This window comes from Ambystoma mexicanum, chromosome 2q (assembly GCF_040938575.1).
Source record: "Ambystoma mexicanum isolate Mex_15411 chromosome 2q, UKY_AmexF1_1, whole genome shotgun sequence".
Classification (NCBI taxonomy): domain Eukaryota; kingdom Metazoa; phylum Chordata; class Amphibia; order Caudata; family Ambystomatidae; genus Ambystoma; species Ambystoma mexicanum.
The window spans coordinates 596,543,092-596,565,760 of NC_090924.1; the positions used below are offsets into that span (position 1 = coordinate 596,543,092).

Here is a 22,669-nt window from a genome sequence, read left to right on the forward strand (position 1 = left end):
AATGCTCCTTCCGCCCTGTTCAACCACACATCACAAGGTTGTAAGCTCCCAAACCTCAACCAACTCTCTCCCGCCTCCCAGATGCACCCAGAACCTTTCAGTGAGGTCACCCAACAATGAGCACACCGTCAACCCACCTTCACAGCCAGAGCCCTTATACCTATTTTGTCCACTGTCAACAACACCTGTCACCCTACATTGACCTGCTATCCACCCAATCACCCACACATGCCACCACATGCTCATACCTCACCCCTTTCTCTCTCCTGCCTCACACACGTACCCTCACTCTATTCCACCGTCCACCTACCTCCCCAACTGGACCCACAACTCCTCTCTTTCCCACTACACAGATTCAGTCATAATCGCTGCCAGTGCATCATCCCACCAGCGGCCTACCCACTGAAGAAGCCCAACTCTCCCAAGAAAAAACACACACTCACCTCCTAGAGTTTGAAAACATCACTGTCATTGTTAGAGTAGCTCGAGCTTATATTGACACCCAGGCGTCAAGGCCCCACATTTGGACCATCGCAGGCCAACAAGCCATGGTCACCAACATTTCTGGTGATGGGGGTAATGAGCACACTCAGGAGAGCGTACATACTTCCTAGATTTGCCACATTGATTTGCCAATTAATTAATAATAAAAGAAACATAATAGAAAAAGGAACATAATACATCAGAGCACCCCAAAGAGCGGGTGAAGGCTACAAACCCCGACCACTCCAGAAAAAAAGTTCACACCAAAGCTACCACCCACATGCCATGATTGGCTTTACAGCACCTTATCCCAGTGAGCCAGTATGCACCAACCAGCACAGGGTGTTAAAGAAGAAGCAGCAACGCAGCACCTCCCCCGCCCCCACAATCCATGCATAGGGTAAGCCAGGCACCCACCAATATGTAGCCGCCCTGCAGAAGGCTACCGGGCCACTTCACAAATGCCCCAACATCCTACGCTGCTGGCATTTCATGACTCGTAGGGCCTAATTCATGGAACACTTAGGGCAGAGCAAAGTGACTTTACACTGCCAGAACACACGTTCCACCGAGCCTAATTCACGGAGCGGTGCAGGGTGTATTTTTGCAGAGAAAAGTCACTTTGCACTGAAAAAGTACTCTTTGCTCCGCTCTGAACCCTCAATGAATCATGCTCTTAATGCTTTTGTTGTGAATTAGGCCCATTTAGCGCGGTGCAAAGAGTACTTTTGCAGTACAAAGTGACTTTGCTCTGAAAAAATACTCTGCACCGCTCTATGAATTAGGCCCAGTGGAATGTGTTTATTGGCAGTGTAAAATCACTTTGCTCTGCTCTAAACATTCCATGTGTGCCTTATTCATGGAACCTATTAGTGCGGTGCAAAGGGACTTTGCGCTGCCAACAAACAACCTGATTCACAGAGCGGGGCAAAGTGTATTTTTGACGTGCAAAGTCAGTTTGCACCGTGCTAAAAGTTCCATGAATTAGGCCCTTAAACAAAGGTGTGAACAAGCAAGTGACTAAACTGCCAGGGTCTCCTAGAAGGAGAGTTACCATCAAGATGCCGCATCTAATGAACAGGCAATCACAGTTTAAGAAGCCATACCTCCTAGACCACAAAGGTCCTTTCACTGCAACTAATAATAATAATGTGCATTCATATAGCGCTACGAACGCTCAGGCATCTGAGCGCTGCTTATAATTACCCACAGTCTGGGGTGCTCATTTATCAACCTCAGAAGGATGAAAGGCTGAGTTTTGCCCTGCCGGGATTCAAACCTGCATTGGCAGGCTCTGCAGGGATGTCGAAGTGAGCACTTTACTTGCTGTGCTATCTGACAGTGTTCGTTCTTTAACCTATTGAGCTTATGGCCCTTTTAGGAATGTGCATGCAATGGATGGGATCGCAGAATAAATCTTGAATCCAAATAACTGAACCAACTCAGGAAGATGGCACAGTACTGTTTTATTAACAATTATCTAAAACAGGCTCGATTTCTCCCAGTGATCTTTTCACACAACATTTTATTTAATATTTAATTTATTTAAATATGTCAGAGGTGATGTCATACTACGTGTCAAATAACGAAAAAACCTACTGGGGATCGGGATGGCTTACGGGGAACATCTAAGTGTACTATCTGTAGGAACTGGAATTGTAATTGGCTGCCAACTGCCAGGTGGACTACATATGCCTACCTCTAAAACATGTAATCTTCCAAAACATTAGATATATGATTTATTATTGGTTTCTCAAACTATAAGGCCCTTCGTTATATGGACCTCTACAATTGGTTTTCACGCTTGTGCCAGGTCTGGAAAATTTGGTTCATTCAGCAGAACATAAGCCCTAGACCCAGGTTCAAGGAGATGGGCCTGACTCTACCTCCCCACCCAATTAGCCCAGCATCTCTCATCACCCAAGCCTTCTGTCATGAAGATTGTCTTTTAACTTGGCCTTGCAAAGTATCCTTGTCTCTGGGAATACATGGGAGTGCGTGCATTCACTTTCACGTTCTGAGACTCCAAGTTTGACTCTATTTAGATCCTTGGACCACGTGACCGGAGACCATGATCTGGTCCATTTTTCAGGTCTTAAATGCTCTAAATGAATAAAAATTGACACTCGTGGTGTTCGTTCTCTGCACCTTAACAAGGGATGATTCATCCTTCACACGTTCACCCCTTTCCAGAATAGATACCCGACCTTGGCTTCTTCACTCTTGACTCCAGGCCAGACAACCTCGCCATGCAGATCCACGATTTCAGCTTATTCTTACTGCGACACAATTCTCCCTTTCTTCTTCATGGGTCCTGGCGTACTAAAATTCATGATACCGATGTCGAGCTCCTATACAATGGCGGCTCCACCTGCATTCTATTCACTACATATAGCCAGCTTCTATGATGACTTAGTCTACCTTGTGTTTCAGCGTTTGTACAATTATTGAACGGTTGATTCTCTTCAGTACTTTGTGCGTGTGTAATCTTCTTTGTATTTAAAAGTTCTCTTGTCTCTTTACTTTGTCATTACTTTCTGTAGGATCCATACATCCTCTTCAGCCAATATCGTGGTTGATAATGTCTTATGATGTCACAGACTTCTTTCTTTGCTCTTTTTCATATTCCTTAGATTATAGTCCCTTCGGGGATACATTTGGTAGGGTTGTCTCAATGGGTACCTTCTTTCGAATATACGCTGTGGTATTGGCACAACTGCTGGTGTCCAACACGGCACAATCTAAGGCTTCCAACATATAGGAGGTAGGGGGGCGGGATTTCCTGCAGAGGTATGCAGCTGCTCCTCTACACTAACTCCACGCAGCATTCTGATTTAATGATGCAGGCAGTTCTGTTCTTCCTGTAGCCATTCCAGCTGTTTCAATACAGCGAATGCACCTGTCCAACAAAAAAGGTATGTGACAGCTGTGCACAGGCTCGGACTGGCCTGTAGTGCAATAGGGCAATTCCCGAACCATAAATGCAAAATGTTGGTGTGGAGCAGTTTTTTCAGTCAACGTGTTACGTGGGCCACTTTTTTGGCCAATGTGGGCCAGTTTGATGAGTTGCTTCACTATGTGGCTAGTAGTTTTAACCAGTGTTGCTGAATAAATGTCTTTAAAATGCACAATTTGCATCACATTTTATCAATAAACTCGACCTTGGGTACGATTCAACCAGTCTGTCACAAAAGGAATGAACTGACATTTGCAATGGTGGCCCACTTTTTCATTGGTGCCAGAGACAATTTGATGCCCCAGTGCAATCCTGGCTGTGCATGCCGCTCCTTTAAATGCAACCACATGGGATATGCTATGATAGGTTATTTATAACGCGCTTAATACCCAGAGGTTTCTAAGCGCGGACCCGGGGATCGAACCTGTGGTGCTCCGTGTTGTCTTGCTTCCAAGGTGAGCACGTTGCCCCTGAGCTATGGCTTGCTGAACCCCCGAGCTGCAGCACACACCGTGGCACGACACAGTGGCGTGTTCATTTCAAATATCTGTTCCTTAGAATATATCTTTCTGTACGTGGAAGCAGACTCTAAAGGACACGGATGCGACATTGGAGCTGTGTCTCGTCATTCGCATAAGCGAATTCTTGGTATGGCGGGAAATAATTCCAGGACGCACTTCCTGTGAGTCTGGAGAATCGACTGCATTCTCCTTTTACGCGACAAAGGCCTGGCACTTTACAGCAGCCGCAAGTACACTTGAAAAGTAAAGTGGCGACAGGAGCATGTTAAAACAAAACCCGGGACACGTTGGAGCTGCAGTCTCCTGCTCTCTCTAGCTTCCTGGAGAGGAAAGGACTTTTGTGTCCCAAAGAAAGGGCGAGGGTGTTAACAGGCTTCATACTTAACCATCAGATGATAACATAACTGGAAACCCGAGAGCAGGCCTGGCTCACACTATCTGGGAAGCCAAATGCCAAAGGAGGCAGGCACGAAAACTGATCCCTGTGGAGGACACCATCGCCACCGTCCAATGTCCTAAAACCACAGAGAAGATGACCGCCCACACAAGGTACAGATAAAAATAGCCCTATCCGCAGAACAATTAACCCCGACCAATGAACGTGCATGAAACCGAACAAATGCATCCCTCTGCAAGCCAGTGGGGACAAAGCACCAGTGGCCGTGCCGTATCTTTTTACGTTGTCTAGCTTGCTTTTTCTTGATGCTGCAGTACCCCAGAGCGCTCTGATGTGGCTGCAGCCTGTAAGGCGCTATGTTTATGCAGCACAGAGGCAGATTGATCAAATACATTTTGAAAAATATCCTACCTTACATTCAGTGAAGTGGGGGTCGAGATAGACACTATGGGCCTGATTCATGGAATTATCTGCGTGGAAAATAGAAACTTTGCACGTCAAACTGCGTGCAAAATCCTGTTTGCCGATTCATGGAATCGACTGTGCTGCACTTTTTGGCACTTTGCAGACACTTTGCAAAGGCTCGGCACATCTCTGCACGAGGCTGCGTACCTTACGCAAGACACTACACATCGGCGTGCCTTGCGCAGAGTGCAGGGAAGGGAGCAGAACTCAGAAAATGAGGAAGAAGATGGGAAAATGTGGGCGCTACGAGGGACGGCCCGCAAACAGTCCATTGCACACCCACTATTGCGCGAAATGGCATGTATTCATGGATTTGCAGGGAAATAGCCATGCAAAGCCCTCATACTATCCACCAACCAAAGGCAGGCGCACAGACACTTGCGCATAGGATTCACTGTGCAGGGGGAAGATCGGATGTCGGATTTTGTGGTGCGTGTATGCAGTCGGGTCCCAATCAAACTTAGGGGTGTGTGTACACAGTGTAGCAGGGTGCAGGAACAGTTTACAGGGGTTTGCACGCCGATTTTCAGAGTTTTACCCGAGTTACAAAGTATTGTGCGCATGTTGTCAGGGTGCCGGTAACAGTTACTGAGGACCCCGCGTAGGGTCCCCGAGATACAGGCCTGCTTTCAGAGGCCCCACGCACTGTGTGAAGGGTGCAGCTTTTTGCGTACGGGGAGAAAGCAATGGTGGCTGTTCTGGCTGTTTTTGCTTTGCATAGGGGCATGTCAGGGGAAATGTATACGCGGAGCATGTATTTTTCATTTGGCATGTAGGCTGGCGCAGTGTCCTTCTCGGTGGGCGGCCCTTGCGGGATAAATACACACTTTTCCATGAATCGGGCCCTGAGCTTAATGAACTAAACAACTGGATGCAAGGAAACACACCATTCCTGGGGGTGAATGACTATAATGTACCACAGGCGAGCAATAAGGTGACATTTTGGTATTGTGATGGCACAGGAGAAAGAGGCTCTGCAAGGGCAATGGCAAGCTGATCTGCATCGTGACATTCTGCTTTGTGGGAAATGCATTGGAGTTTAAAGACAGATTATGTTTTCATTTTCAGTGCAGAGTGGGGTAAAACATTAGACTGATGAAAATACGGTTGCACTTTGACCCAACAGACAAATCCAATACTTTGGTCACCATTGATAGGCAGCACCTGTGTATCTTCATCTATGAAGCTGTGCATCCACACTGTATGAGAGGTGCATTCTTCTGCGACACTGTCGGCTGATTCAGGTGGCCTGTACATTCCTTTCAGAGGGGGCTATTTATGATGGACACAAAGACATAATGATGTGGTCCAATATCTTAACCTGGGTGGTAGCTAGGTGCTGCAAGACCCACCCATTCTTGTCATTCTCACTGCTGTCCACTGGCAGGGTTTCATCTGCTAGTAGGGAAAGGTCGTGGTGGTAGTTCCACTCCCAGCAGGGGCATCCCACGTTGCTGGGTAGAAGGCCAAGTCTGGTGAGGACGTCAACAAGTGCTAGTCCCACACCCACACTAGGGAATTGCATGCTAAAGCTCCCATTTAGAGCCCCCGCCTTTCAAGATGAGGCACTGGGGAGAGAGGCCGTCACCAGTTTGACATATCTTGCAGTGCTTTTCACCACCCTGACAGCTCCTTCGTCAGTTATCATAAATCTGGCGACAGCCAGACCACTATCTAGTGGCCGGTGGTTGGTTGGCACCTGAGAACTGGCCGGGCAGGTCTGTCATAATTACAAGCAGTAGAGATGCTTCCCATCTTTTAAACATATGCCAAGATCTGGAGGACAGGAGACTTAGTAAAATCAGGGTCAAGGTTTGTTGCTAGTCCAGGGACCACCAAGTCCCTCCTACACACTAGCATTGTATCTTCTAAGGCAGCAAAATGATCATAGTTTGAGATTAAAGAGCGATGCTGCATAGTGCTGTTGAGAGGCAGATGATAACGTCATCCATAGCTTCTGCCCCTCCCCCAGCTCAATGCTGCACATGTGTGAAGCATTACTCACTAAGACAACCGTGCCGCCCTTATGCCAGGCAGAAACAGCAGGAGATGGATGCAATCTAAGCTGACGATGGCACGAGTAAAGCAAATTAACGCTCTTACAGTACATGAGCATGCATTAGACATGAAGCAAATGTGCACTCAACACGAAGAACACACATACTATGTAACATATGAATGTATACATGAAGAATATTGACATAGCATCAATAATAAATGAAAAATACTAACATAAGCAATGTATAAGCTGAATGCAACATAAACAACACACACATAGAGCTCACTAACATAGAAATGCAACAGTAATGGGCAGCCATATTTTCCAAAACGGAAGCCACAATATGCATCAAATTAAACGAAAGGCCTCAAGGCTTCTTGAGAACTCAAAATGCTGAAATAACAAAATACAGATCTGCGCAAAGCTCAGACAGTAGCTAGCAACCAAAGCCAAGGTTACCATGAATAAGAGTGGATAGGAATGTTGCAGTGAAAGCACAATATAACGATTCCCAAGACATAAGCCATATATTCACAGATATCCATGATATTATCAACAACAAAAAAACTAATTTATAAATGGCCTAATGTTTATAATGCAGGAGAGACCCCAGCACCCCACCCTCACCACTCCCCTACCCTAGTGTATACCCTTACCCCACCCCTCACCTATTATTTAACATACAGATACCAAAATACCTACTCTTTTCAGTCAAATAAATTAGGTCAATTCTCATTTTTTTTTGTATTAGGTAATTTGTACAGATTCGTATATCCACAGATTTATTAAGAGTACAACTAGCCTTTGAAACCCAGGTGCAGGACAATGATAAGCCAAAAGACTATGAAAAATAACTCAAGAGTGCGCCCAGTGGTAAAATAAACCATAAAACTCACTTTAATATTAATAAAAATCCTAATAAATGCAGGGTGAAATAATTCCAAACATGATCCCATCACACATGACCCCTAATTGAAGAACTGACTATTAATTAGCAACAAACACAGATAATACACCTGCCTTACTCCTTACACGTATCCCCAGTCATGCGACGCCACACAAGGCCAAATACAAAGAGATCACTCTGGCTCATGGCCTAGATATGAGGGATGGTATCTTCTTTAATTGAATGGAAAGCAGTCTGTGGGCCTCTCTCCCTCTACTCCTGTCAGGCTCATGTCTTGACAACCTGTAGGTCATTCAAGGCTGGTTAGTAAGAAGCCAACCAATCAGAATGCCTAATGTTATGCCGCCCGTGAAGCAAGGTGCCAGCCAATTCCATATTGTAGAAAGTATGGCCCTCATTACAAGTCTGTTGATAACCTGCCTTCACTACCTGTGGGTTACCCACAGACTCACCTTACCGTTACTGGCACCCGATACTACGGTGTTGCTGTGATATTACGGGTGCCAGCAGCGGCGGTAAGTTCCCATTCCATAAGACTCCATGGGATGGGAACGACTGAATCACTGGCATTGTTGTTAATGGTTCCAGTGATTCAGTGATTTCTCCTGCAGTAGGGACCTGAACTCCCGGCAGGTCAAGCCTGCTGGTAGTTCACTGCCCCTACATGCAGACTTGAAGTGAGCCGGTCTGGTAGCAATGCTGGAGCCCATAGTACCAGCATTCTTTCCGGCATTGTTAACGGACTGGCTCACCCGTAATGAGCCCCAATGCATTTTTACTGTTAGCAATTTAGAGGTGGTCTGAGGAGGAGCCATCGGACAAGCATTACCCAATCAGAAATGTAACCCCTTTAGAATGTATATGTAGTCACCACTCCAGTCGCCATAGCAACGTGAATGTCTTGCAGTTAATCTAATGAAATGGGACAGGTAGGGCTAGGCAAGGTGTTTTATTTTCTAACAAATGTAGAGTGAGCTAGATAGACATCACCCAAAATCCTGGAGTGGACTCTGCAGTGTAGGAAACCTGGGCTACCAGGGTCCTGTATCCAGATACATGTGCTACCTGGAAACGGTAGAGGGTAGGAGCTGCAGAGCACCCCTCCTGTTCCCAGCACCTTCCCCAAAGCGGGTCTCTCAGCTTCTGCCTGCGGTGAAGAATATGTGCCCTGTTTATACGCATTGTCAGATGAAGAGGACTGTAAGGCCCACTCTATCTCTCTTCACTGTGGCAATGGCTTTGGTGATATTTTGGTGTGCGCCAAAACCAGAAATATCATTGGAAGAGGCAAATGTCAGTGGTCTCGGGAGGATAGCTCAGGGGCAACGTGCTCAGCTTGGAAGCAAGACGACACGGAGCACCAGAGGTTCCATCCCCAGGTCCGTGCTTAGAAACCTCTGGGTATTAAGCGCGTTAAAAATGTCATATCATATCAAGAGAGATAAAGAGGGCAGTGGCCAGAATGATAAAGACCCCCCCCCCCACCACAGCGCCAAGGGCAACACGGAGGGGCGTGGAGCTAAGTCAAAGCAACAGAGGGAAGGGGTGGAGAAAGAGCGTAAGGGGGGAGCTTGTGTGATTGGAAAGAATGACTGTGACCATAAAAGGCATATGGGGTCTTACAGAGCACATAAAAGACAAGTCTGCCTCTGGCCTTGAGTTAAACAAATAACGCCCCCAATATATGTGCGTTGTCGGTATGGGTATTTATAATAAGCCCCTGCAATGGACAAACGGTACCTTTTTTATACACCATTGCAGGAAGATTAAGGCGGCACACTTTGTGGTGCCATTTTACAGTGTTTCCCATTCACGAAAGCGACAGGCAGCCAGAAAAGCTCACCCGTATAAACTACTGGGGACCTTTACAGCAGAGAGAGAGCTATTCCTGTGCGCTTTGACCTGCTCTCAGGCTGCGGGTCTCCACGCTTTCATGTTTCCGCTGCAACCCGCGCGCATGTGTGTCTCAGAATCAACACGCCGGACAGGGGTCAGGAGTTCGACGGCGCCGGAGACACCGACATGCCATGCGGGTCAGCGGTGCAAGAATTACTGAAAGGCCATTTGTGGAGTGAGTTAGGGCCAGTGGAGAACTCTGGGCATGCCAAGCAAGCAGCAAGGTCAGACCCTGGGCAAGTCTGTGCACCGTTAGGTCGGATTTGACTACAGCCATTTTGAAAAGAAGCGAGCAAACAGGCGGCCCTGTGTAAAACGCTACCATCGCGTTTTCAGTGCTTAGGCTGCCCTGTGGTCATAGGCTCTAATTTGCAAGATCGTTTTTCAATGATAAACCCCCATTGAAAAACTATTAGTAAATCAGGGCCTTTAACCGTTGATGTTGACCGTCCATTTGTAAAGAGAAATGTCTGCCGTTTGCACTGTGTCTTTGTGGTGATGTCTGTCCCGGATTTAGATGATTCGAGAGATGTCTGATACCTGCAGGTTTCTGAATGCCTTAGTGCCCTGTAAGCATCTGGCAATGTACCGAGTGTATGTACATACGTGTGTGGTCCATGTTCTCTGTATTCGGATGTGCATCGTTGTGCACCGGTTTTGAGGGGGGCTGTCGTGCGGGTAGTAGGTACAAGGGCTGCTCGTCATGGGTGACCCTCAGATTTTCCTCAAAGGCGCATATGGTGGCTTTCCCATCTGTCCTGATGCGTGTAGTAGCAGCTGTGTGTGCAGTCAATACACATGCACAGTTAACCACTCAAAGGAGAGCACATGGAGAATAAAAGGCACATCTGTATCATGAAAATACAGCTGCAATACATCCATTCGGACCCAGCAAAGATCTCACCCATTTCCTTCCCACCAAGTCGGGTGCCATGTTCTGAAAAGGCATTTAACAGCATGGCACTGCTTGTTCAGGTCAGAAGTTTTGAAAGTTCCAGTCGGGTACACCACAGACACACCTACTGTCTGCAAAGCTCCAAATGGCCGGCGGTTCCACCAGCAAGAGAGCCTGGGATTTTGGCCTCAAAGATTGATTTATTTGCAGTGCTAAGAGGCCATTTTGACAGCAGTCAAGCACTCTGCAAAAGCCACAGCAAAGCACAAGCAAGACATCACTCGAATAATATTGCAAATAGAAACTATTATTCTAAGAAGTGCAAAACAACATGTACTTGGCAAGGAAGAACAACTATATTGAAACTTGTGTTACATATCTATGGAGCGTAACCAGTGAAGCAATGTTGATAGTGCCTTATTTCCTGTGGCGTGTTAAAGCCCCACATGATGATTGGCCTATGTGTCTTATTATTGGTGCATAGCTCACAGCTGGCTGATGCCTGGGTATTCCTCCACCAGCCATCCTTCCACAGTAACATGTGTTTTCGGGAGTTGAGTTTTGATGGCCATGTGGGTATGCTATCCATGCACTTGCTCCAACCACTTTCCCCGGGGTTATGAAGTAAGAGTGAGGGAAGTGAATATTCAAAATATTCACAGGCTCAGCTGATGGCATCCTAACCGCACAGATGAATTATCAATTGGCTGGCCACACTCCCTCTTTGAATGACCGCAGCGATCACATTTTCATTTTTGGGAGTTCCTTATAGTGAGACTGATTTCGATAAGAAGTTGTGCACAATCAAATTTTCCGTAATTCGAAGGATCACGTTTTTGGATAAAGTGTGGTTTCCCCAGGGGTCCCCCCTCTTCCCTATCTTCTCTAACATTTATATTTGACCACTCCCCCATCTTGCCTCCCCAATATCCAAAACCTGCCATTCCTACACATAAATTCAGGTCTCCTGCAATGCCACTGGAGGAGACCAATCCAAGGATCTAGCCATTTGCTGTTCACTGGCTGATCCTTGCTTCCGATGGCACTCGGGTGAAACCAAGCATCTCATTATGGGTGTGGTGTTAATTGTAAAAAGAAGTGTTTATTTACATATTTCGTATTGTTATGCTATGGCGTACAGGGAACGTACCACATGGGGGAAATAATCCACATTTGCAGTACGTCATCTGTAGTCCTCATGACATGTTTTACATTAGCACTATACCCATAACGAGGCCCTGTCTTTTCTTTTGGGTGGACCTAGAGCATTGGCATATCCTCCCCGTATCTTCTCCTGTAGCTGCATTAAAAATAAAGTGAGGACCCACCTTAAAATCAGATTTGTTTTCATCTGAGCAAGCTAAAGTATACTTTATCTTCCTTGTCCAAGCCAGACCAAGATTGTGTTATGGGAGTGTATATAAACTTATGGTTGGATTACTGCAACAGCCTTTGCCGGCCTTTAGCAGTGACATGTTCCATCAGCTGCAATTGTTGATTTTTAGGGTGTGTTCCTCTTGAGTAACGTCAGATGGCCTGATGCTTGAGATGGCTCCCTCTGCATGAGTGGCTCTAACAAGTGTGTTCACTCGTTGATTCACTCACTCAAATCAGGCTTCGGGTGAACAATAAGTGGCGTGGCACAGTCCCGACTGCCTTCATGTGCACTTTGTGCTCAGGAGTTCTCCAGGGGAGTTCTTTACTGAAGCAAATAATCATGACCCTACCTCTGGCTTTGAGGTCTGAGCAATCATACAGATCGTTCCGCAAACATTTGAAAATCTGGCTCTTCAGCTTGTGAACCCAACATCAGATCCCCCAGCGAATACTTCTGACAATTCATCGCTTTGTAATCTGTATTGCAAGACTGTCCGACAAAATGATCGCCTTGTAATTTGTACCGTAAAAAAGCACCTTGATGCCTATGGGGTTAGAGCGCTTTACAAATGTAAAAATAAAGAAAATCATCAGAGGAAATATGCAGGAGTATGGGGCTGGGTTCTACGTCTGTGGCAAACAAGGACAACTTGGCTAGAAGATTCCGTCTTGCTGCAGATAGGATATGCACAACTTTTCTAGTCCACGCCGTTCATGCTTTCAAATTCTTGCCTGTTTTCCATATAGCTAGTTCCCTTTTAAAAGACTGAGTATTGCTACTAGGGGGCAGCATGAACGCTGAAATGGGCTCTTGCTGGCAAGTCCTGGTTGAAATTGACATGCCCTCAGCTTACAGTACATTGCTGAGGCACACTTGGCTGACTAGCGGCCATTTGTCCCACCTATCCCTCGGCACTCATGAACAGGAAGACCTCCCCCTCACGTCCTGACCCTCCAACGCATGATGCAGCCAATGAAGACCAACGTGTAGAGGACCAAGCTTGCACCTTAGCCAGATTCGAAAATCTCTCAACCAACACCACACAGGGTGGGCCCCGATTCAAAGGACCCACCACTCACTCTGCCATTGAGCCATCGCACAACAGACTCATAAGGGTTTACCCTACCTGACCACATCAAAATAATCACTTTCATCATATTAGGCAAGTATTTAGGTAGGGATGTATACTAATGGACCTTTTCACAATTGATCGCTGGAGAATTGACCTTTTCACAATTGATTGCGAAATGAAGGTCAATTAGTACATATATGCGGGGGGAAACCCCCAGCAACACCCCACTCAGTCCAAAACCGCCTGCAATCCCCTACCCATTCCCAATATATTATTTATTACCCCAACCCCACCCCACCTATATATATATATATAAAAGTAAAATAAACATAAAGGTCAATTGTTCAGAAAGTCAATTAGGACCACTATTATTAGGTCAATTAGGACAAAAGGTGAATTGTAAAAGGTCAATTTGGGTAATACCATCTGTAGTATAGTGCTATAGCACTTTGATACTGCATGATTCGGTATCCATTCGTATGGCCACTGCTGCCTGATCATATTCTCGCGTGGACCTTTTAAAATGGCAAGGGTGGGCATAGAGGGATGGGAGGTTGGGGATAGAACCGGGGGGTATAGATGACTGCCCCATGACTGCCCCACCCCCATAAAGATGCCTCAGAAAAAGGTTGTGAAATGTCGTGGCCAGAAGACGTCCATCCATGCGCATGTAGAAAAATGTGGGATTATTCAAGCAGCTTCCTGTTCATTTTAACAAAATAATCTTTCAAAAACTAAAGAATAAGCTATAGTGTGATACAGAGTGTTCAGGGTGCACCCAGCGGCAAACAGTAAGACACGGGGGGAAAGTGCTTCCGCATCCGCCCAGCAGATGAAAATCCCATGTGTTTCCGTTACTTTATTTGCATTTATTTGAAATGTATATAGCGCCTTAATCTAATGCACTGTGTATAGCAACAAAACAGTACAATATGGAGTTTTAGTAATTAGTTTGTTACGTCAACCATGCTGGAGTAGATGAGGCTTCAGAGAATTAGGAAAAACAGAATAGAAAGAGATAGATCATCAAGAAAGAGGAAGAGGGTTCCAGTGTAAAGGTGCACAAAGAGAAAATGTGTGAAAGCGTGACTGCGCACATGGAGGATGAGGAACTACAAGGAAGAATTGAGAAATAGAGAGGAGAGAATGGGAGGGAGCATAGAACGAAACCACCAGAGAGGAGAGATAGTCAGTAGCAAGACCATGTAGAGATTTGAAAACAAGACACATGTTTTATCTGAGTTGAGCTTGAAAAGAAAGCCAGCCTAGAATGAGAAGAGCAGAAGAGATGGAATCACGTGGGGCCAAGCCGAAAGGTACACAAATAGAGGCATTAAAAACAGATTTCAGGGGAGCAAGTCAAGTAAGTGGGAGACCACAGAGTGCAGTACAACACTGTCAAAGGCATGAGAAAATGAAGGAAGATATCAGTAGCTTAGCAGCATCGAAAGTCAGGAGGGAACAGACTTTTCAAATGTTATATAAGTGAAAGAAAGAGGCGCACAAAGATATAGAAACATGATGTTTAAAAAATAAAGCAGTGGTCAAAGTTTAGTCTCAGATTCCGAGCAGTAGATGAACTGGGAAGCTGAGAGCGAGGGAATAGAATAAAAGGAGGAGATAGAGGAGAAGAAACAGTATTAGACGGGAAGAAAAGAACTTCAGTTTTAGCATTGTTGAGTGGAAGATAATGAGAAGACATCCAGGATTTAATAGCAAGTAGACAAGAAGACAGTTCAGTGTCTATATCAGATGAAAAGGAAGAAAATGACAGAAAAAGCAGAGTGTCGTCAGCATAGAAATGATGTGATAGACCAAAGGAAGAAATTACTTCAGCCAGGGGTGAAGCATAGAGAGAAAAAAGGAAAGGACCAAGAACAGATCCTTGTGGAACACCGTGAGCAAGAGAAAGAGAGTTAGAGGTTGTCCCAGCCCAGGATGCAGAAAACATCCTATGGGACAAACAAGACCTAAACCAAGAAAGAACAGAACCAGAAAAACCAAAGGATGAGAGAGGACCTAGTAGAAGTGAGTAATCAACTGTGTGGCATGCAGCAGATAGGTCAAATAAAATAAGAAAGGAGGAGTGCTTAAAGTAACATTCTGTAGGCATGTGTAGAGGAGGATGGAAAAGTAGAGGTCAGGAGACAAGTGTTGAAAAAGGACGTGAGGTAAGAAAGGAGGGAGAGATAATAAGAAAAGAAGGAATACGATCAGTGGGGGCAGCAGTAGGATGCGCCGGAGTCAGCAAAAGAGAGGTCTCCTCATTACTAATAGGAGTAAAACAAGAAATAGAGGCAGTAGGGAAAGCAGTGTGAGGAAGATGTACTGTTTGAGAAGAAGAAGAAGAAGAAGAAGAAGAAGAAGAAGAAGAAGAAGAAGAAGAAGAAGAAGAAGAAGAAGAAGAAGAAGAAGAAGAAGAAGAAGAAGAAGAAGAAATGATCGTGAGGTGAAGAGAAGCCACCTTTGAAGAGAAAAATAAAGCCAGGTCAGAAGCTGATAAAGTAGAATTGACTGAATAGTTTGGAGTAGTGGGAGAAAGGAGAGAAATAAGAGTTTGGAAGAGGCATCTGGGATGAGATGATTGTGCGTGAAGAAGATCAAACAAATAGAAACGTTTAGCAGAAAGAAGACAATTATCGTACAAGGCACGATATGATGAATATGAGTTATAATCATCCACAGACTTAGAATTAAACCGGCGTCTCTCACGACGACGGAGAACACAATGCATTGACTGATGGTGAGTGGAAAGCCAAGGCTGTGAAGGTTTTTCGAGTGGGTAGAAAACAGAGGTAGGGTAGACAGTATCAAGAGATGACGAACGTGAAGAGGAGAGCAGAAGCTGCCTCGTCAATAGACAAGGCTGTGATGTAGAATGAGAAGGTAGAGCAGAGATACATGACGGAACAAAAAGTGGGGTGGTGAAACTTCCATTATCAAGCTGATGAAATGGAAGAGGGGAGGGGCAAGGAATAGGCGAGACTGGAGACATGGGAAAACTTGAAGCAGAAACAAAGTGGTGATAGCAATGAAGTACCACATTTTATTGAAACAAAATAGTTGCAAGGAAAACGATGCAAGTCTATACAGTAGTTCAGGGGTGTGCAACCTTTACCTCTCCAGGTGATATAGACTACAACTACAACATCCCTAGCCAGTCTAGTCAATGGTGAGGGATCCTGGGAGTCATAGTCCAACACCTCTGGACAGCCACAGGCTGCAGACCCCTTGTTTATGGACTTTGAAGAAGCATTAATTGCAGTGAGGTGGAAGTTTGCGAAATGGAGACAAATGGGGAAACTGTGTTATGGGGCAGAACATATCCCGGCCATATTTCATGTTTCGGCCTAGTTGTATGTGCTTTCTGGTTACGGTTTGTGCTATATTAGAATTCTTATGACTAAACCAACAAATTAGGTGAAAAATCTATAGTGTCAGAAGCAAAAAAGAATATTTTCCACCAGATGGCTGCAAGGGTATTTTTGAGATTGGCGGCATTTCCCATCTGATGTAAAAAATAACCTTATTTGTGCAGGTGGGGGATATATGTCTGTCCTACAAAGTAAACTGACATGAGAAATGCTGGTGTGCTGGTGGAAGAAAGCATCCACTGTAGAAGCAATTGTGAAGAGACTTTGTGCGATCCCCTCTGAAGGGCAGCACGATCAGATCGACATCGATGTACCCTGCTGGACAGCAAGATTCCGTTCCATGGACCTTAAGTGGCTTGACGATTCGACATGGGTAGGCAGAGTTACTGTCCAACACAGAAGTGTACCTGTATTGTTGGGCAATGCCTACACACGACAGAAGAAGTCATAGTGGAGCATGTATGTGTTTACGGGTTTTTAAGTTATGGTCCTTGGAGAGGGGCCGTGCCATTGAGGTGAAAATGTAGCCTTTTCATAGGTCATGTGATAGGGGATTGCCTTTGGCAAATGAGTGGGGCTTCTGGGTTCTTTCATCCCCAGTTTTTTTTTTTTTTCGAAGAGTTTTTTTCCGGCCAAACATTTCTGGAAAAATCATGTCATTTTTAGTTGGGGGTTCTCCCTAAATCCCTCCCCTATTATTTATTCCCTCTTCCCTGCCACACGCCTACCCCTTAAATGCCCTTACCCCCGCCCCCATATGTTTTAATTCGTTTTTTCGGCCAACATTTTTCAGCAAAAAACATCGAAACAAAAATTGGCGATGAATGACCGTCGAACCGCATGCAGTGTTTTCTTACTGTGCTTTTATACTGCACCAGTTCACTGCCTTTCTATTTTCAAGCGCCTGGGCTTATCCGCAGAGTGGCGTGCTATGCCCTCGCCAGTGGTATCATCTCTTAGTCTGGCAGAGGTACGAAAATGAGCAAGGGAAAGTGGGAGGTAGATCCTGCGTGCAGATGTTGGGATGGAGTTCTGCAAAAGGGAGGAGGCAGGTATGCCCCAAAGTGTCGCGATAATTGGTTGTCTTTAGAAAACATGTGCCTGGCAGGCATTGCCCCTTGTAAACAGTGTCCATTTGTGCTGAGTTGCCGAGACAGCTTAAAAGAGACAAACTCCAGGAGGAAAGCTCATCTTCGCAGACTCTCAGAAATAACATGGGGTGGCCAACACCTTCTTCAGGGCACATGGATGAGACAGTTGGCGCACGGAGGTCACAAGGCCGAGCAGACGGCTGTCTGGCCTCACTATGCTCTAAAGGTCAGTCTGGAGCGGTCTCTGTGTAATTCTGCCTGGGGTGATGGAATGAGGCACTTGTGAGTGAGTCCATGAACCCTGCACCCTGAGTAGGTTTGTGTTCTGTTCACCACATGCTGCAGTCAGCGAGTGCGGCTACCATGAAAGCATTTTCTTTTTGGCAGGCAACACATCTGAAGCATTTTGAGACAGATCTATTGAGTGGTCGTGCCTCAGGCAAGGTGACAGGAGCGACCTCTACTTTATGACAAAGCAGAAGATGCAAGAAGCAAGCTGGAAAGGCATATGGCTCATTGGGGTTTTCTGACTCTACTTTACAATGGGGGTCAAACTCAAGAACATGGTTTATGTAATGCCCAGCCACCGAACAGGGTTTATTTAATGCCTGGTTTATCTAATGCCTAGCCACCGAACATGGTTTATCCAATGCCTAGCCACCAAACATGGTTTGAAGTTGTTTGCACAGAATGAGGTGGTTCTCTTGGCCTCTTTTCATTGGAGGCACACAGACCAAGAGCTGAACTGATTAAAAGGAGAAAGCTCTGGCAACCTTGTAGATATGACCAAAACAGGGTTTGCTGGGTAGAATCGAAGATAAGTTTGAGAGCGAGCTTGAGGTTAAAGGTCAATGCAAGAAAGCGTATCCCTGGGCATGTGAGGCTGTTGAGGATACACGTGCATTTGACTTCAATATAATGAACAATTAGGAGTTTCTGTAGTTCAGCCAACAGTGAGAGATGTGAGCCTGTTTTTTCAGACCCGCGACCTGGCAAAAGTTTAACAAGAGGCACATCAATTACAACACACACAGGCTGTGTTGATTGGGAAGGCAGGGCGTAACTAGTTCGGGGAGGACCAAAGCCCCAGGAGAGAAGTTCAGAAAAGGCAGAGTCTTCTGCAAAACCATCAAGCCATAAAAACATGGACGGAGCAGCAAATTCAAGCCAGAAGGCCTCCATTGAGATGAAACACATGGTGCGCACGACCGATATACTAAGGGAGGAAAGTGTGCATGACCAGGAAAAAGTGCGCATGACCAATATACTAAGGGAGGAAAAAGTGCGCATGACCGATATACTAAGGGAGGAAAAAGTGCGCATGACCGATATACTAAGGGCGGAAAAAGTGCGCATGACCGATCTGCTAAGGGAGGAAAAAGTGCGCGTGACCAGGAAAAAGTGCGCATGAGCAATATACTAATGGAGGAAAAAGTGCGCATGACCGATATACTAAGGGAGGAAAGAGTGCGCACGACCGATATACTAAGGGAGGAAAAAGTGCGCATGACCGATATACTAAGGGCGGAAAAAGTCTCTCTAATTTGATTCTTACAGCTGCAGTTCGCCAAATTAATACAAAAGAATTCTGATACATTTAATGGTTGCTTACCAACATATGCGTTAAATGGAGCACGCTTTGTCAAAGGTATCCAACAACTTTCATTGCCCGTGCCAGAAATTGTACGATTAGTGAACGTGTCCATATTCTCCGTTGAGGTAAGTGTCCGTTTTGGGTACTGAGACTAGACTTTGTCATGTGACGTACTCGGGTGGTTTTTAGTCAACCATTGGAGGACTGGGCAAAATGGTAACAGAGCTTTCCAGACTTGAGCGGGCAACTAGCGCTGCGTACATTTTAGAAGAAATGTGTACGTGCCAATCATGGGCGTTGCTAGGGGGGGGGCTAAAGGGGCTATAGCCTCTGATCTTTTGGTTGTAGCCCCGGATAGAATCTCAGGAGCTACAGCCAAAAGACTAGCTAGCCCCCAGTCCCAACAGTTCCGACATCAGCTGAGCCCCGGGTCTTTTCCAGACATAGCAACTCCCCTGGTGCCAATGTTTATAGAAGTTTCACTTTCCCCTCTGCTGATTCAAACATGTTATTCAATTTAAGCCAGCAATGTGCAATGTTAAAACTAGCCAGCGGTGAAGCGAGGTTAACTACAGTAAGTGTGCCGTCTCTTTGGGTCATGTACTGGTATCGAACTGTACCAAAGGCCAGCTCACAATTGGAGGAGAATTGACAAAAGAATAAATATAATGTGTGCATTGCTCCCTAGCCCCTTCTCACCAGAGCTAAATGTATGTCCAAATCAAGTACTCGAGCCACTGTATGTGCCATGTAAGGGCACCATGAGCACCTGATCCTTTCTCACGGTGGCCATCTCTAAGTGCTATGAAGTGGCCTGAGCCAGGTCAGTGCCACCTCAACCTGCATGCAATCAGGTGGAGATCCAAGGGTTCCGGAGGACTCTCTAACAGGAAGTAGCGGAATCAGGAGGAGGTGCCTCATGGTGGACCTCCTGCCCATACCTGGAGCTCTTTCCACCCCAAGTATTGGTCCACCTACCTAAAGGCACCCCACGCACCCATCTGCCCCAGAGTGACTCACACACTCTTTGGGGCTCTGTTTTGGGTTTCACCCATTTTACTGTGTGCACGACAGGGCAAGCACTGAATTCTGCAACATCACCCCTCCATGGTGAGGCAAGATTGTTCATGGCGGGAGCCGCGGCCTATCAAGATATCTCAGGATCCTGGAGGAACAGGGTAAATGTAGAACGGTGAAATTGACGGGGGGGGGAGAGGTTTCCTAGGGTCCTGTGTTGGATTAAGAGAACACTCTAGAAATATAGCAGAGAAGACACGAGGCATTTGCAAGTGGCAAGGTTTGAGAAAGTGAAAGACTTTTCAGTGACAATTTTGTGTGAAATATTCATGGACAGGTCTTGGTGAGTTTAGATTACATTCTAATGACAATAACCATTCCTGAAATAGCGGTGGGTAACAATTAAATTCTTATCAATTTGATCTTTCCTCTGCCACCCACTGTCAAATTCTATATTTGTGTGTCCATGCCCAACTATGGAAGCTATAGGTGCGTTGTTGCCTACATCCTAAAGTTGCAATATAATTTACACAATTTAAAAAGTACAAATTTTCTAATCACTGTTCCTGGGAGGTATTGATACCCACTCCAGTACTTCCCAAAAGATACCCAAGTTTGAAGGATGTCTTCCAGACTTACCACCAGGTTTCCGATCACCATGACCAGCATGAAGACCAGGATGCAGAGGGGCTGCCCAGCTACTTGCATGCAGTCCCACATGGTTTCAATCCACTCTCCGCAGAGCACCCGGAAAACAATGAGAAAGGAGTGGAAGAAGTCGGACATGTGCCACCGCGGCAGCCGGCAGTCATCCGAGATCTTGCAGACGCAATCTTCATAGCTTTTGCCAAAAAGCTGCATCCCCACCACAGCAAAAATGAAGACGATGATGGCCAAAACCAGCGTGAGGTTGCCCAGGGCGCCCACGGAGTTGCCGATGATCTTGATGAGTGTGTTTAGTGTTGGCCATGATTTCGCAAGTTTGAAGACTCGGAGCTGCAAAGAAAAGAGATCAAAGGTACTTTCAGGTTCTCGCGGTAGACCAAAAATCAGCAAGCATCTGTGCCAAATATGGGTTACTGGTTCTAGTGCACTCTCTGATCAACACATTGCATTTTATTGGAGCCTTCTTTGCCATTAATCGATTCATTGTTTGAGTGCAGGTGATGGTTATAATTGTGATAATCAGATCATGGAATTCACTGTGAATGGCGGTTGCCTTGCGAAGAAAAATACCTTTCACATGTTTGTTGCAAGAGAGAATACATAACTCTCAGCCCACCTAGGTAAGTCTACTGTTATGGAAGTACTGCCTGCTTCGTTAAGCCAGTTGCCTCATTGATCATGCTTCCTCGGACAATAGCTGTAGTAACTGGGAATGGATTTGGCGTGTCCTGCAGAGCCGTACAACCATGCATTGTGGATATGTTGTGCTTCATCAGTGGTACTGGACCGACAGGGATTCATGGAAAAGAGCACAGAGATCCTGCAAAGGGCACTTGCTCACAACAAATCTGTGCAAGCCTGCACAGAGAAGTTTATCTGCACGCTCTGCGTATTCATGGACTTGTTCGCGCTAAGTGACCACATACGCAAGTCGCGGCTGGCACGCCCCTGACTCGCACCCACGCAAAGCCAAAAGAGCCAGATACAGCTAGCTTTGCGTGCTCCTCGGGTGCAAACACATGCACCCTTTAAACAGTGCGAGGGGTCCTCCTCAACCAGGTCTGCACCTCAGGAACACTGTGTGGGGTCCCCGTAACTATTACCGGCACCCCTAAAACATGCATGCACATTTCTGCATCTCAGGTAAAATTCTGGTAAATCTGTGTGCGAACCCTCGTAAACCATTCATGCACCCCCCTACACTGTGTATACACACCCCAAACTAGTTCTGAACCCCGTCTGCATGCACGCACCCCTATATCTAACGTGGGATCTCACCGCCCAGACGTGATTCCTATGCACAAGTGTCGGTACGCCTGCCTTCGGGTGGCAGAGCGATTGAGGGCTTTGCGTGGGCCTTTCCCTGACTAGAGCTTGCATGTTCTTATCCATGAATACGCTTCGTTCTGTGCATTTATGGGCTTGCGTTGGATTGCCTGCAGCCCGTCGCCCGTAATGCCCACATTTTCCCATGTTCTTCCCCCTTTTGCATATTTACTGCCTGCCTACTCTAGCCTCTGCGCAGGCCATGCCCACGCTCTGCATTTTTGCAGTGCAAAGTCAGTACAAAGTCCTGTTTGCAGTACAAAATGACTTTGCACTGACTTTGCACTCAAATACACTTTGCACAGTTCCTTGAATTAGGGTTTGTGTTGACAGTGCAAAGTCACTTTTCAGCATAGCAAAGTCAGTTTGAACCATGCAAAGAATTCCATGAATCGGGCCCTTAGACCCTAATTTACAGAACATTTAGTGTGGAGCAAAGTGACTATGCACTGCAAAAGTACACTTTGCACAGCGCTAAATGGTCCTAACCGTTTTCATGGAATTTTTAGCATAATGCAAAGAGACTTTGCACTGCCAACAAGCTCCCTGAGCGGTGCAAAGTTGTATTTTTGCAGTGCAAATTGACTTTCCACCAATTTTGCGCCAGTGCTAAGTCACTTTGCACTGCAAAA

The 22,669-nt window shown here is 45.9% G+C and overlaps 1 protein-coding gene across 6 annotated transcripts in view; it reads right to left on the minus strand.

The window, feature by feature from the left end:
• LOC138569611 (sodium channel protein type 5 subunit alpha-like) overlaps positions 1–22,669 on the minus strand; it is a 1,199,462-nt gene that overhangs the window by 418,724 nt on the left and 758,069 nt on the right. For all 6 annotated transcript variants that reach the window (XM_069647738.1, XM_069647737.1, XM_069647740.1 and 3 more), the window contains exon 16: positions 20,685–21,041. In XM_069647738.1, the coding sequence (XP_069503839.1) occupies positions 20,685–21,041 (357 nt within the window). The remainder of the gene's footprint in view (positions 1–20,684; positions 21,042–22,669) is intronic.